Source organism: Myotis davidii, unplaced genomic scaffold, assembly GCF_000327345.1.
Source record: "Myotis davidii unplaced genomic scaffold, ASM32734v1 scaffold72, whole genome shotgun sequence".
Taxonomy (NCBI): Eukaryota; Metazoa; Chordata; class Mammalia; order Chiroptera; family Vespertilionidae; genus Myotis; species Myotis davidii.
Window position 1 is genome coordinate 1543889 of NW_006284618.1, and position 16659 is coordinate 1560547.

Below are 16659 nucleotides of genomic sequence, written 5' to 3' on the forward strand. Positions count from 1 at the left end.
GCCATCTGTATTCACGCTCTGATCTGATAGGCGGTCCTCTGCGGTCTCTGTCATCTCGTCTTTCTCTTAGATCTCGGCGATCATCCCTCACACGTGGGCGGTCATCTCTATCCCTATCGTCACGGCGACCTGAATCTCTCCAGCTTGAAGCTTCCTCAGCTGGCCCTCTTCTCCAGTCACCTTCATCCCTACAGCCATTCAAAATAACATGTTAAGTTCTAGTGTTAGACTATATGGGGAGTTACAGTGAATATATTATATTACATGGTCCTCAGAGAGTTTATTAATATAAAAGGGATAAAGTTTAAACTCATCACTTAATCTCAATCTGATGCCTCAGGAGTGGCAGTCAAATAAGAAAATCTAGATGTGTGCTGTCCAACACAGAAGCCACTATCTATCTGTGTCTCCTTAAGTTTATATTAACTAAAATAAAATGAAGACACTTCCTCAGGAGCACTAACCATATGCCAAATGGTCAACAGCCACAAATGGACTCTGGCTACCATAATGGACATTATAGGTATAGGACATTTTCATCCCTGTAGAAAATTCTATTAAACAGTGATGGCCTAGATTTATCAGTATAAAGCCACTATGGCCAAAAGAAGCAAGCAAGAACTACCACTAATAAAAGTAAAGGGGCTTTCTGAAACCTATACAATTTTATTAACCAATGTCACCCCAATAGGCAATTTTTTAAAAAAGGGGCTTTTAATAACTTAAGGGCAAAAAAATTGATTGACCTAAGCCAGAGGGAAAAAGCAATGGACTGGTAAAGATACCTGGACTTGTTCCACTACCAGAGAGTTAAAGAACATGCGGACAGCCACACAGCTCGTGCTTCTATTTTCATTCTTTGTTAAGAAAGAACATTCAATTAAATGACAGCTAAAAAAATTTAAGTCCATGATTCTGATAAATATTGGCAGAGGGAGGAATGAGGAACACCATCTCTCAAAAATGGTTAGGAATATTCAGGAGTATGTAAGAGAATCCTAACTGTAACTCCATGGATAGTTTTAATTCAAATATCACACCTCGGTCTTCTGAAGCGATCCTCTCGATCCCCATCTCTCTCTCTGTCCCTCTCTCTCTCTGGATCCTTGTCATTCTCTTCACGATCTTGACTCTCTCTCTCTCTCTCTTTTTCTCTGTCCCATTCACGTTCTTCTGGTGGTTTTGATTCTCGAGGTGGACCCCAACTTTCTTCTCTGGCTTTTTCCTTCTCTCTCCATCCACCTATTTTTTAAAGAAGCAAAAATATTTTCCACTAAAGAAACACAGACTGGCAACTATGAATAGAGATCTTAATGTTGACATTAATCCAGCACCATTCTAAACACTAATTTAAGACACTCGAACCTCTTAAAAAAATAAAAAAGAACTGAAGCCACTTACATCATTTCACAAGATCCCCAGCTCCTATTTGTGACTACCTATCCTGTTTCTCTAACACACAGGAACACATGACCTAAGAAACTTTTATAGTCCTGGTTGAGTATCCTGTAGCAGTTATTTTGGGTATGTTTTGATGATAAATAACTCACTTAAGCAGAAAACTTAAAGGGTGAAGGGTAGGAGCTAGATCTCTAAAGACAGGGCCCCAGTTATGTATTCATTTAGACTGTGCCACATTTTCAAAACAAAAGCACTCTTTCCCCTCATATTCCTGCCCTCCACCATTTACCATCCATGCAATCATGAAGCAAGGATAAATCCTTGGACCCTGCCCAGTACCTCACACTATCCCAGGAATGTCCAAATCTAGAAACATTTTATTTAGTTAGTTAGTCCTCAGCCAAGGATATTTTTCCATTGATTCTTAGAGTGGAAGGGAAAGGACAGAGAGAAAAAGATTGATGTGAGAGAGACACATCGATTGGTTGCCTCCCACAAATGCCCAGACCAGGGCCAGTGATCGAGCCTGCTATCAAGGTACATGCCCTTGACTGGAATTGAACCCAGAACCCTTCAGACTGAGGGCCGATGTTCTATCCACTGAACCAAACCTCCTAGGGCCATTTTATTTATTTATATACGCACACAAAAAGAGGCCAAAGGCAACAGAGATTTCAATGAAAATGTATTAGTTTTAAGGCTAATAATTATTATTGCTGCTAGCATTTATAGTACCACGTGCCATAGCACTATTCCAAACTCTGAGCTAAGTAGAGTTCATATTTGCTAATTTGCCTGTATGCTAAAATTTATACCTCCAAAATTAATACTCAAGAACTTTTATAGTCACTTGGAGACATGTGCAAAGTTGCAAAATATTTGAGTCACCTGACAAGTACATTTTCAGCAGAGGTTGGATAAGGCAACACTTGCCTTCTTGCTGCATCTCTCATACTTCAACTAAGTATCCTACTGGAGGTCTAGTTTTGCATTTTTTGAGCTTTTGGTTGGTGATTTCACTGTTTAAAATGGCCTCCAACGCCGAAGCCGGTTTGGCTCAGTGGATAGAGTGTTGGCCTGCGGACTGAAAGGTCCCAGGTTCGATTCCGGTAAGGGCATGTACCTTGGTTGCAGGCACATTCCCAGTGGGGAGTGTGCAGGAGGCAGATGATCGATGTTTCTCTCTCATCGATGTTTCTAACTCTTTATCCCTCTCCCTTCCTCTCTATAAAAAATCAATAAAATATATTTTTTTAAAAAAGAAAAAAAAAAGAAGGCTGGTCCAGAACAGAACCTGAAGAGCAAGGACACTGAAGGTATGGACCCATGAAAAAGAGCCCTTAAAGAAGCAGTCAAAAAGGCAAAAGGAAACAAAGAGAAAAAAAGTGGTCATTTGTGTGGGACATTGAAGGTAAGTAATCTTTGACATAATCACTGCAGAGATATTCAAGAAAAGGTTAAAAGATCAGTTTACTTAAAAACTAATAGGAATATACACCAATCTCTCGTATATCAATTAAAATTTGTGTTGTTGGTGTTTTTTTTTTCAGTTGAAAAGTAACTATTTTTTAATTAAAAAAAATGTAGTCATTTGAGATACTCCTTGTTTGGAACAACCTGCTATCATCTATAGAACAGTGGAGACTAGATTATGTAAAACTTTTACTTTCTACTTGTAAATATATCAAATAGAGTCTATAAAGAATCCAATCTGAATTTCTGAATCCCAGAATTTTACCTGGCTTGACAAATGGTCTCCAGAGACCAGGTCTTGAGTCCTCGCCCCTTCTGCTGGGAATCCGATCATCATCAGCCCGTCTTGAGATCCGGTCATCATCCATGTTTCTCCAAGGACCCCTGTCATCATCTGTCCCACGCCTGGGAATTCTATCATCATCGGCGTTCCTCCAAGGTCCTCGATCTTCATCCAGCCCGCGCCTGGGCCCCCGGTCATCATCCAGGCCTCTCCTTGGACCTCGGTCGTCATCAGCATTACGCCAGGATGACCGCTCATCATCAGCACCTCCTCGCCGTGGCCCCCGATCTTCATCCATACCACGTCTTGGTCCTCTGTCCTCATCAGCTGCCCGCCAATTTCCTCTGTCCTCATCCAATCCTCGTCTAGGTGGTCTATCATCATCCATATGCCGCCAGCTTCCCCTGTCGTCATCACCAATTCGTCTGGGAGGCCTGTCGTCATCACCAATTCGTCTGGGAGGTCTATCGTCATCACCGAGTCGTCTGGGAGGCCTGTCGCCAATTCGTCTGGGGGGCCTGTCATCATCTGCATTGCGCCAGGAAGGCCGATCATCATCTGCCCCACGGCGAGGGAACCTATCTTCATCAGGACCACGTCGGGGGGCTCTGTCATCATCCATGCCCCGCCTGGGAATCCGATCATCTTCTAGTCTAAGAGAAGACTCTCTCTCTTCATCTTCCCCCAACCGCCTTGGGCGATCTTCATCTCTTCTAATAGGCCTTTCCTCATCTCGCCCTTCTCCACGTCTCCACTCCCTACAGAGCAACAAGCCAAACATCTTTAAGAATAATTTTCTTAAAAAGCACATGGTGCTTTTGGGAATTACTTCCCTTTTAAAAATCACTTCGGTGTAAATCCATTAAACCTGCTACAATATGTTCTAATTAAAAACAAAAAACAAAACCACAAAATCCAAACTATTACATCAACAAACAATAAACCAGTAAGCAGACAACTGCCTTAAAAGGGCATCTGCACTTTTCTAGGAGTGCCTTGGCAATTTCATTATAAAGGATGTTTGATCTACTTAAGAAATTTAAAGGAAAAGAAAAACGTCAGGAATGTTCATTCTTACTCTAACTGCAGAACTATTCCAGAACTCATTCCTCAAGATGTTCAGAAGTCAGCAATTACAGTAGTTTGAAGTAAACTATGAAAAACATTTCAGTACGAGACATGCACACAATTTTTCACAACTCTCCTCTCCCCACCCATACAAAATCAGCCAAATTAGAAAACCACCAACCAGATATTAACAGAACCTATGACTGATTGGTACCATTTTCCTTAACTCTACTTACTTCTCTGGTGGGCCTCTTCTCCACTCAGAATCTACTTCAGGTGCTTTTCTCCACGTGCCTTCTGAATCTCTATCTCCCCATCGAGAGTCCTACATTGACCAAAGTTAGTAAGATGCATTACACTGGCAACAATTACTACCAATTACTGTTATTATGCAAACATTCTGTACTTACATTAAACAACCTTAAGTCATTAAATATAAATAAGTTTTCAAATTATTTCTCTTTTAATCTGAAATCAGACCGACAGTACAGTGAAACGTATTCCCATCTATTGTGGATGGCTTTATAAATTGATAAAACACCACTTGCAAGCAATATGGCAGCATCCTCCTAGAATCATTAAAATGTCTATAGGTTTTCTTTGACTTAGAAATTCCCTTATAAGATTATGTGAAAAAAGCTGAGTGTCCCAAAATGTACATCACAGTACCTACTAAACAGAGGTGGAGCAAATGAAATGTATAATAGGGGATGGTTAGATTAACGTTTCCCTCTTCAAAATATTATGCTATCAATAAAAATTATGGAGAGGATGTGAGAGATACTCAATACCCTTAAGGTGAAAATGTAAATGTAGTACAACCTCTGTAAGAAGTAATGCATATAATTTTAATCACAAACACTTCTGACACAGCTTGACCGCTCCTACAAACATAAGGCCAAAGTCAGAAAAGAATACTAAAATCAAACTCTAGGCGTGGGATGGAAGTACTGAAATAAAAATCTGAGAAGCTAAGAATAACTATAATCCCTTGTAGATGAATAGGAGGATCTTAATTTAAAATTTAAAGTGTCTTGGCAACAAAAGCCGTCAACAACTGACATTCAGAAGCAGTGAAGGACAAGTACGGCCAGATGATAAGTCATCTGCCATCAGAGCTGCTGAATCTGGGCTCTTAGAGTGGGAGTTGTTCTAAGAGACTTTCCCAAGTGAACACTGTGGGAGAAAATATTAACTCAATTTCAGTTATAGTAACTCATAACTCCGATGGAGGGAACGTCCACCCCAGAAGACCAAGTTTCTCTTACTATTCATACTCACCCTGCAAATTAATTCAAAGAATTCAACTTATGAGGTTTTAGTACAAATATTAGGACTTCAAAGGAGATTTTGGGGATGTTATGAGAGCCATTAAACAAATGAAAAGAATTCTGAAAAATTAACATGATCACCAAAACTTTTAAAGTCACTTGGTAGATCAACAGCAGAATAGGCCCTATTGATAAACATAGAAACTAAACAGGAATCACAGAAAACCAGTTACAAAATGACAAAGAGTTGAAAAAATGAAACATTAAAAGAAAGAATAGAACTTTGAAAGGCCAGAATAGAGACAAAGAGAAAAAATTCCCTAAGTTAAGGAAATTCAATCTTCTCTAAGCTGAGTAAATGAAATCCTCTGACTGAAAGAGCACATGTGCCAAAAAGGATGACTCATGAAGACCACACACGTAGGCACCTAAACATAGTCTTAAACTCCCTTTACCCCAAGATAGAGAAAAGTATAAAAGCTTCCAAGGAATAAAAGAGTGTCTACCAAGAGTATTATCAAGACCCCCACCCCAATGTGTACTAAATCCTCCCCTAGGGGAGGAGGATTTAGAACTGGCTGAACCACTGAACCATTGTTCAACTGTGAGATAAAAACAAAACCTCTTTTGAGACATACACAAAGACATTCTGAAAAAATTAAGATAATAAAATACAAAACAAAGTTATCTGCAAAGGGGAAAAGGTGATACAGTGTAAACATACTTGACACTAAATCATGTTTGCCAATATGGCTGTAAAACTTAAATGAGTCCTTTAAATAGAGAACATGTTTTAATGCTCTGGGGGTAAAAACATGCAGCTGATTGCAACACAACATAAATAAAGGCATGCTCAGAATTTTGTTTTGTTCTGAAGAGGCAGAAAACAAAGTTCTTAAGTTTGACTTAAAGAAGGAATGGCAGGCACATGGAAGCAAATAAAAAGCTCCAAACTATATCTCAGGAATAAAACAAGTACATAATAGTTACCATGTTAAATGTGAATAGATAAAACTAAACACTCTCCACCCAACCGTGTGGCTCAGTGGTTGAGCGCCCACCCATGCTCCAGGTCTCTGGTTAGGATCCTCACCAGGGCACATGCCTGGGTTGCAGGCTCAATTCCCAGCAGAGTGCTTGCAGGAAGCAGCCGATCGATGTTGATGTTCCTCTTTTTGATGTTTCTACCTCTCTCTCCCTCTCCCTTCCTTTATAAAAAGCAATAAAAACATTAAAAAAGAAGACTAAAAACTCAAAACTCTCTAATTAAAAGAAGGTGAAGGTAGGGGACAAAGGGGTATAAAACAGAAACAAAAGGTTAAAATGAGCAAAAGAATGAACACAGATTTGCAAAAGCTAAAAGAAAAAACTTGGAAACCCACAATCATAGATAAGTTACCTCAAGTTCTTCAGTAGATGAAGTTCCCATAAGTCAACAGGATGGCACAAATTAGATAACACAACAGCTCTAGTTTCATACATACACATAGAAATTTGTGCTCAAGAGAAAATACTCATAAAAACAGACCATGTTTTTTTTTTTAAAAAAAAAAACCTACCAACAGACCATGTTTTATAACACAAGGGAAAATGTACTAAATTAAAAAAAATTGGAAACCATATAAGCCACAATCACCAATAACAAAAAAGTAAAAAATAGGAATTAGTGACAAGAGTGACAAAAGTGAAAATCTATCATCCATATGCACATGAAACAAATCGAAGCCTACATGGGTAACAGTAACGGCTCCTCTAATAAAGATAAGGGCTTCGTGAAGATGGCACAGATAAAGGAATGAAGAAAAGACAAGCAAAGAGCATGCAGGTAGATGTCACAGACATATGATAAAGCACAAAACTAGCTCAGTCTGGCTGAAGTATAGATGACTAAGAAAAGCTAATGAAAAAGCAGTAAACATGAAAGGCCTTAACTACTAAGACATGTTTTAACCTTTGGTTCCAAGTAATGAGTACCAATCAAAGGAAGGTTTGAAACCCTAGAGCAGGTGTAATGATCAGATACGCAGTATGAAAAATCAAGCAGTTCACAATGTAGAGGAATGTCTGATGCTGGGGGAAGATTATGACCAGGAAGAATAGTAAGACCAGTAAAAAAAACTGCAGTAAGGCAGGAATATAGGAATAGAAAGGAAAGGGATTCAAAACTCTGGTGATTGAAGTGGGTAACGTACTACCAGTCAGGAGAGGGAATTAAAGACTCAAGATAGTGGGAGAGAAAACAGCTGCATATTAAATATAACAGAGCAGCACTGGAACTGACTGGCAATCTCATTAAAAAGCAGGTTCTGATTCAGAAGGTTTGGTGCTGGGCCTGAGACTCTGCATTTCTAACAAGCTCCCAGGGGATGCTGAATATTGATGGTCAACCAACTTCGAGTGCCAAGGAGTTAAGAGAACTCACATCATTCTTTTAATTCACAGCAACTCCTTCTTAGAAACACAGAACAGTCCCTCTTTCCATAGCACTAATCAGTGCTATACTTTGTCAACTACTTACCGTCTTACGGAGATTCATTCTGACTGATAAGACTGATAAGTACAATAGACCAAAGTCTATAAAAATCTCAGATTCACTAACAGAAGTTTAACTTTCTCCCTTTACAAACCTTCTGTCTTTGGGAAGACAAAGCAATACCAGACTTTCAGAGACGTGAATGGAACTAGTTCAAAACACCAAGCCCAGACATTGACATACACACTGACATAGATCTACTGTGAAGAGAACAAGTCATCCCAGGGAAAGCAATGTCTGTACACTCACCTTTCTAGAAAGTGGATCTTCACCAAGTCTTCTCTCTTCCTCTCTACGACGCTCCCTTTCTTCAATTTCCAACTCCCTTTGGCGTTTTTTCCTTTCTACTTCTTCTAACTTCTTGACCCGCTCCTGATATTCTCGAAGCTCTTCCTCACGTTTTGCCCGTTCTGCACGTTCTCTCTCTTCACGCTCTATATAATGTATTCGGTTAGCCCAGTGGTCGGCAAACTCATTAGTCAACAGAGCCAAGTATCAACAGTACAACGATTGAAATTTCTTTTGAGAGCCAAATTTTTTAAACTTAAACTATATAGGTAGGTACATTGTTAACTTAATTAGGGTACTCCTAAGGCTTAGGAAGAGCCACACTCAAGGGGCCAAAGAGCCTCATGTGGCTCGCGAGCCACGGTTTGTCGACCTCTCAGTTAGATAGTGTGCCTCCTACCTGCACCTTTCCTTTAGTGCTAGGTCTACTTTTTTGGTATTAAACATGCATAATATAGAAGTAAATCCTTTTTAAGAATTTAAAAACAGCTTACCATCAGCTAAAGGACAGAAGATACTTGAGAAAAAAGAATTATGCCATTCATTATTAATAGTTTTGTAATGACTTAAGAAGATAATAGGAATCCCTCCTCAAATCCTGAGCATCTCTGATAACCAGATAAAGGAGCATTTGACAGACTTCATCTGACAGATATTCCTAAATAAATGTGACTACTACACAGAATATAGTGATAAAAAATTAAAAGGTATTGATTTTTAAAAGAACACCAAAAATGTGAGATTCAGCTGATAAGACATATCTTCACATAAAACTAAAATTAAGATCCCAGAAACAGAACTAGTTAGTTGCAGTTAATAAGTCAATGATCCCTACTTCTCAATCTGTAACAGACTGTGTACAAGCATTTGTGATAACTCACTACATTCGGACCAGTGCCCTACTTCTCAATTCATTTATTTTCTAAATAAGACTGCTATAAACTGACCTAATATCAACCTTGTGTAATCCCACCTCCAATCTTGGTCTAGTTACCTTTTAGCATTTGCTCTTCTGCCCTCCTCTGCTCTTCCTCTTCCTTTTCTCTATAGTAGGTTATTCTGCGTTCTTCTTTACGTTGCCTTTTACGTTCTTCCAAGCGATTATGCCTTTCTTCTGCTAATCGCTCTTCAAACTGTTTAAGTTTTTCCTGTAATTGGTTACCACAAATTAAAAAATATATATATATCAAGTTTTTTGGGAGAGCTACAAAACTAGCAGGAAGTTTTAAGTTTACAAAAGCATTCCAAGTTCCTTGGAACCATAAAAAGCAACCTTCAAGTATAAAAACCAGAATTTCCAAATGATTGAAGGTTTTCTCAACCAAATTTCTAAACACGTAAATTGCTGACAACATTAAGTGGGCCTGCCAACATACAAACTAAAATGAATGACTAAATTAGAACGTTAAGAGCAGAATACTTGATTTTTTCTTTCTGTAAATAGTAAACAAAAGCTTGTACAAACTGCAAATTTTATGCAGCCCACCATCGCCTTTAGAAAAATAGTGATGGTTGACTTAGTCTAGAAAATATTTTCAAGAAATGTTCTATTAAAATATTACTTAAATGGTAACATTATATATGTTAGCTCAATACAAAATGTGCTACTGTATTGAAGAAGAACCCTTAAGGCAAAACTAAAACTCATGAACATTTCCCTGAAACCATAAATGTACCTCATAAACAGATTGTCGTGCTGCCTTGAGTCGCATTTCAAATAAATCTCTGTCTTCAAGCATTCGTGACATTCGATTCTTGTGTTCAAGAGCCTTTTCCCGTTCTAGCTGCATAGTAGTAATCTGCAAATACATAATAGTTAAATTTCCAAAGCATACATTATCTGATTACTAATTTCCCCCTAATCCTGATATATCCTTGCAGAATACAAGCAGCTCCTGTGCCTCGTCAATCTTGCTATCTATCCTTCATGCCAACAGGTCCCTCGGAAGGCAATCGGGGAGATGGATAATCGAGGTATCTGCAAGAACGTTTTTAATTGGCCCACAGTAGCACAAATTTTTATAAAGGAGAAACTACAACTATGTATATGGTAAAACAAATAAAACACCAAAAAATGGTAGTAGGCACTATGGTTGAATTATTAAAGGCATTTCTTCCTTAAAAACAACTGGAGATCAAGCAAGATGAACTACAGATTGAAGAAGGCTTTTCTTTGTGTGTCACAAGAGAAAAAAATGGAAAGCTTCAGGGAAGAGATTGCAGCAAAACATCTCAAATATTTCATTTGGTCTGCAGCACTTTTCCTAATTTTGTATCACAAAAATTTCAACTTCTAAAAAAATTTGGAAGAACTGGCAACACTTGTCCCAGAATGACAACAATCCAATGGAATTGAGAAGGGGCTGTGTTCTCCACACTGTAGTCCTCACAAATGTACACTGTCTCCTGCCCGTGGTTACTTTACTCTTTTTTTTTTAACCACAACCAAGTCATTTCTTTTTCTTACATATTTTGCTACTACAAGCAAACCTTACTTTTGTATCATTAGGTAAACAAAGACTAACAAAACTATAGATGCAGCTGTTTAGTCACAAAACAACATATTGTATGATTCCATTTACCTAAAATACCCAGAATAGGCAAATCTAAAGGCAAAAAAGATTAATGGTAGAAAGGACATGAGGAATAACTGATAAATGGGTGCCAACCTTATTTTGGGGGTATGTTATAAAATTAGATAGTCGCACAATTCTGTACTAAAAAGCTGCACACGATGGTGTGTGAATTCTATCTCCATAAAGGTGTTTTTAAAAACTAAACTTTTTAGCCGAAACCAGTTTGGCTCAGTGGATAGAGCATTGGCCTGCGGACTGAAGGGTCCCGGGTTCGATTCCGGTCAAGGGCATGTACCTTGGTTGCGGGCACATCACCAGTAGGAGTTGTGCAGGAGGCAGCTAATCGATGTTTCTCATCGATGTTTCTAACTCTCTCTCTCCCTTCCTCTCTGTAAAAAACAAAATAAAATATATTTTAAAAAAATAAATAGATAAAAAATAAACTTTTCAGCTGTACTTTGTATTTTATAAGTTTCATTTTTTAATCTCACTATAAAAATGTCTACCTGTCCACTAACCTGTTGGTATGCACCCACTAAAGCACACCATTTCTGGCAAAAGAATACAAGTCAGTTTTGCCCTAGCTGGTTTGGCTCAATGGATAGAGCATCGGCCTGCAGACTACAGGGTCCCTGGTTCGATTCCAGTCAAGGGCACATAACTTGGTTGCAGGCTCCTCCCCAGCCCAGGCCGTAGTCAGGGCTGCAACAGGAGGCAACCAATTGATGTGTTTCTCTTATCATTCCCTCTCTTCCACTCTCCCCGAAAATCAATGGAAAATATCCTTTGGTGAGGATTAACAAAATAAATCAATTCTGATATCCTGGTCCCATTAGTGACAGAGGATTTAATTATAGCTTACAGTCTAAAAATATTTCAATTAAATTAAAATCTTACTCTTTCTTCTTCTTGTTGTTCCCACAGATCCATGTCTTTAATTCTCTGTTCTTCATAAGCACTTTTTATTAAAGGGATTTCTTCCAAGCGTTTAGCTCTTTCAAAATAATCAATCTGAATAACATGAAAATATAGTTTTTAAAAAAATCTTTTAATCTGACATGTTAAAATTTTACCAGTTCTTTCATTTACCTTCTTTTCTTGATTCTTCAAGCGTTCCTGAAGTTCCTTCTTTTCTTTCTCTAGTTGTTCAACCTGCTTAGCCATGATGAAATCTGGATCCAGTTCTTCAAGATCCTGAAAGGTAGTAGAAATGCACAATCATTAATAAGAATGTAAAAGAAATATGGAGCACTGCTTCTAGAATCAAATCCTGAATTACTTTGTATACAGTGGGTAAATTTAAGCAATGTAAAAATGTTTTACAACAGCCACGTTTCCACTTGATTATAAGGACAAAAAATATGCATGTATCCAAACTCTGTTTTAACAGTGGTGAAAATCTGTACAGCTATTAAACACAAATGCTTACTTCACAGATTTTAGTTAATAAATCCTGTGTAACAAAATGAGTGAAACCACCAAATAACCCAAAATAAACCAATAAATGGTAAAGGACTGTGCTTCTAAGAGATCTGGATAAAACTAAGTTTAATGAGTAACGTGCTACATACTTCAATATCGATATCTTTGAATGCTTTGGCACCCAGTTCTGTTTTCTTGATCTGCTCCAGCCGCTCACGAACAGTTTTCTTTTTGATTTGTTCATGTTCCTGTAAGATACGTTCCTTCTCTCTCTCCTTTGCCTCCTGTCTCAGCCTCTCTTCTTCAGCCTTCCGTACTTTCTGGAGTTCAGCTTCCCTCTGCTCCAATTCTTCTTTCTCACGCTGAATATTCAGACTCTCAAGCCGCTCTTTCCTTTCCTCAATTGTCTGACGTCGAGCCAGGATACGCTGATGCTCTTTCCGCGAATTTTTAAGGTATGCAGTAACAGCCAACTGATGTTGTTCTTCTTTCTCTTGCTTCAAAAACGAATGCATTTAAAAAATTAAGTGACATACCATGGTATTAGGCATCAAAAATTACTAAATAATCCTGAGGCATTACCCTTATGTGTTTGCATTTAGTAACAGAAGATGACATTATTCAAACTACAAGCTCTCAGTTCTAAATGCTATGTCGCTACTCCCACAGCAATGACATAGCTGAAAAACCTGTGTTTGCTAGGTCAACTTTTCTCTGTACCAAATCTCCTTTTAAGTGTTCAAGCTGGGGAAGAATACTAACAACACACAAACAAGGAAAAAAACATAGGCATGAAGGCAAAGCCCAAACAATCACAGTACTCCCTATTAGAATCATCATTGTGTGGTCTGTTGTATGCCCACCCAATACTTGTATTATTATGTGTAGTGTATTATTTTACCCAATGGGAGGCATCTCAGTCTTCTGTACATCTGATAAAGACATTTGATAAAAATACCAAATACAGCCCTGACCGGTTTGGCTCAGTGGATAGAGCATCAGCCTGAGGGGTCCCGGGTTCGATTCCAGTCAAGGGCATGTACCTTGGTTGCCGGCACATCCCCAGTGGGGGGTGTGCAGGAGGCAGCTGATTGACGTTTCTCTCTCATCAATGTTTCTGGCTCTCTATCCCTCTCCCTTCCTCTCTGTGAAAAATCAATAAAATATATATTTTTAAAAATACCAAATACAACTGAATAGGTAATCTATATTAAATCCCTTCCTTCAGACACCATCTTAAACCTTTTTGTGAAAGACACAGCATAAGGGCCCCTCATAATTTCTGTACTATTTCTCCCAAAGATGCATACCAGTATATGAGCTGGTTTAATGACTTCAAGTGCTTTTGCGAGTACTGAGGACATGGCTGTCAGCTGGTTTCTTATCTGCTCCGAAGGCATGCTTTGCAAATAAGGACCAAGTGGAGCATCTTCTCGAGTAGCATAATTCAAATCAGATCCAAAACTAAGGGTCCGAGAAGTGTGGTCAATACGAACCTTTGAAAAGTAAATATTATCAATAGTTAAGTCTATATGCATATATGAAGTCAAACTTCCGATAAAAAATTTCAACTGAACTTGAGAAAAAAAATGAAAGCATGTTGAATACAAAACCTACAAGATTAGCTCAGGAAAGCTTTAAATTAGTGCCAATGTACCAAAAGCTAAGAAACAAAGGTTATGTGTTTTTAGTCCTCAAAGGCCTTGCCTTCCCCCTCAGTATCCCCTTACAGCACATACCTGCAGGTCACAGTGCCTGGCTGCATCTACAATGGCACGTTCCAGTTGGAAAGCATCAACAAAAGGAACCAGAGAAGTCAAACGAGAAAACTCAATGCTCTGATAAATTTGTGCCACCTGTATAAAAAAAAAACACAAGGTTACTAAAAATAGCTTATCATTTATTCAGCATTTTTTATATGCAGTCTTACACAATCACTAGAGGACTGGTGCACAGATTCATGCACAGGTGGGGTCCCTCGGCCTGGCCAGCACCCTCTGGCAATCCGGGACCCCTTGGGGGATGTTGGACAGCCAGTTTCGGCCAGATCACTGCAGGCCAGGCCAAGGGACCCCATCAGTGCACAATCTGGGCCAGGAGGGCTCCAGGACATGCCAAGCCCTTCGTGCCCAGTCCTGATCAGCCGGACCCCAGGAGCACGCTAACCTACAGGTCAGAGAGTCTACCCCCTGGTGATCAGTGCACGTCATAGCAACTGGTCGAATGGTCAAACAGTTGGACACAGCATATTAGGCTTTTATTATATAGGATAGGATGGGAAGTAGAAATTGTGCCCATTTTTCAGAGAAAAGAAGTTGGAGCTCAGAGTAGCTATGTTAACAGTACATTGCTAGATTTGGCATTCCAATAAAAGGCTCTCAAACCTAAGTCCTGTGTTTTAAACCAGCAGTCGCCAACCTTTCAGACCTCACGGACCACCAGTGGTCCATGGACTGCCGGTTGGCAACTGCTGCTTTAAACCGTCACCTCATACCATTTCAGAAAAGCGTCATCTTTTCATAGTCTCATCAAACAAAACAAAAAAAAACTTAACTGGTTACATATTTGCAGATAAAGACCAGCTACCTAATTCATCTGAACACTTTTTACAAAACTGTCTGAAGGAGACTGGCAGCATTACTACTTAGTTATACTGCTAATTAGCCTTCAACTACTTGTATAGCACATGAGAAATAACGCTACTCACATATACAAGAAAGCAGGTCAATGAAATGTGCGCAAATACTGAAGTGAACATATAATAAAAGCCCCTCCCCCAAATGAAACAAATGAAAGACAAAACAGAAACTTTTGAGCCATATTATAAACTACAATACTCAAACGTAAGAAATCAGACTAAAATAGGTTAAAAGACTGATAATACCTAGTGTAAGCAGGAGAAAAGGCTCTCTCGTTTACAACTGGTGTGACCCTTAATAGACTCTTTTCAGGAGCTACTAAAGCTTTAAACGTGTAAAGTCTATGACTAATTCTTATGCTACAGAAATCACAGAAGTATGCAAAGAAAAGTGTAAAATGCTCACTACAACATTTTTCTAATAGCAAAAAGCCTAGAAATACAGATTTATATCAATAGTCTGAATATATAAGTCATAGTACCCTTGACAATGAAAAGCTTTGCAGGTATTAAACGAAATAAGTAGACCCTACTAACAAGGGAAAATGTACAAAGACACTGTTCAACAAAGAAAGCAGTTGTAAATTTTGTAAAATTCTTTTTTCATATCAAATAGATAAGACTAATTTTGAACAGGGAATAGAATTTTGGGAGACTTTCACTTCCTATGTTATTCCTAAATTTTTCAGTTTTGCAATCAAAACAATCAAGGAAGGAATTCTAGTTCTTACATAAAACATCCATTTTTTCATTTTTACCTGCTGCAGAAGACGGAGTATGGTGTTGTTTTGCAGCTGTGGGACATACTGTTGCAGCTCTGGTTCCTTTTCAGGCTGGTCCTTAACCCAATTTAGAACCTATAAAAATCCATTAAATTAAAAAAAAAACTTACATTTTCTATGTAACAGATACTAAAACATCTACAGCAGAACTTTCTCAGTTTCCTTAGACAAAAGTATCAAGACAACACAAAAAATACAGAATGTATAATGAAGCTATGAATACTTGTCTGAAGGTGACTGACAGCAATGGCTAAGGCAAGCCATGCTGCTAATTTACCTCCACAGGTTTGTTTAGCACATCAGAAATATCTTTTCTCTTGACATAAAGAAAAAAGACAATGAAATGTGCACCGACTTTTAAACACATAGGCTAATACTTCTCTCTTAATAAATAGAAATATATCTAAAACTGCACTAGGACAAGCTATATGATGATATAATCAAACGTAAATGCAAAGGCTTACCTTTGTGACTCTCTCACAGAGTTTTAGGGGGTTAAATTCTACTTCCAGCCAATTGTAAAGGTCTTTCACTTCTGAGACAACATACTGTAGTACATTGAATCTAACCTACAGTAAACAAAACAAAAAGTTTAATTGCTAAAGGAAAACTTCCAACTGGAATTGTGAACTCATTAAAAAAAATACAGAATTAGAAATCTGAAAAATGATTAACAAGTAAACCACCAGTATTTAATCATGAATTATAAAACCTGACCATACAGTTTTCTGTTCGAACCATATTTATATGTGTATATATATATGAATGTTCAAATGTATACCAACCATATCGTTAATGAGGCCAATTCGCGTTGGTGGGGCTTGAAGACCTAGCAGTGTTGCAAGGCGCCGTTGTTTTTCAACTATGATACCATCCATATCCAGAAGTCGAGCAATATCAGTACGTTCAGGGGTAATAGGGATG

General features: G+C 38.4%; 1 protein-coding gene across 1 annotated transcript in view; it reads right to left on the reverse strand.

The window, feature by feature from the left end:
• The window catches only part of EIF3A (eukaryotic translation initiation factor 3 subunit A), a gene marked incomplete at its 5' end in the record, with an annotated part of 23621 nt that overhangs the window by 2342 nt on the left and 4620 nt on the right, over window positions 1-16659 (reverse strand). The window contains 15 exons of the mRNA XM_015572465.1: window positions 3-188; window positions 1041-1242; window positions 3140-3915; window positions 4462-4550; window positions 8279-8463; window positions 9312-9465; window positions 9994-10116; window positions 11791-11904; window positions 11983-12087; window positions 12465-12812; window positions 13626-13811; window positions 14055-14171; window positions 15712-15810; window positions 16200-16304; window positions 16521-16659. The exon at window positions 16521-16659 is cut by the window's right edge and continues 32 nt beyond it. Of these exons, the coding sequence (XP_015427951.1) occupies window positions 3-188; window positions 1041-1242; window positions 3140-3915; window positions 4462-4550; window positions 8279-8463; window positions 9312-9465; window positions 9994-10116; window positions 11791-11904; window positions 11983-12087; window positions 12465-12812; window positions 13626-13811; window positions 14055-14171; window positions 15712-15810; window positions 16200-16304; window positions 16521-16659 (2928 nt within the window). The remainder of the gene's footprint in view (window positions 1-2; window positions 189-1040; window positions 1243-3139; window positions 3916-4461; window positions 4551-8278; window positions 8464-9311; window positions 9466-9993; window positions 10117-11790; window positions 11905-11982; window positions 12088-12464; window positions 12813-13625; window positions 13812-14054; window positions 14172-15711; window positions 15811-16199; window positions 16305-16520) is intronic.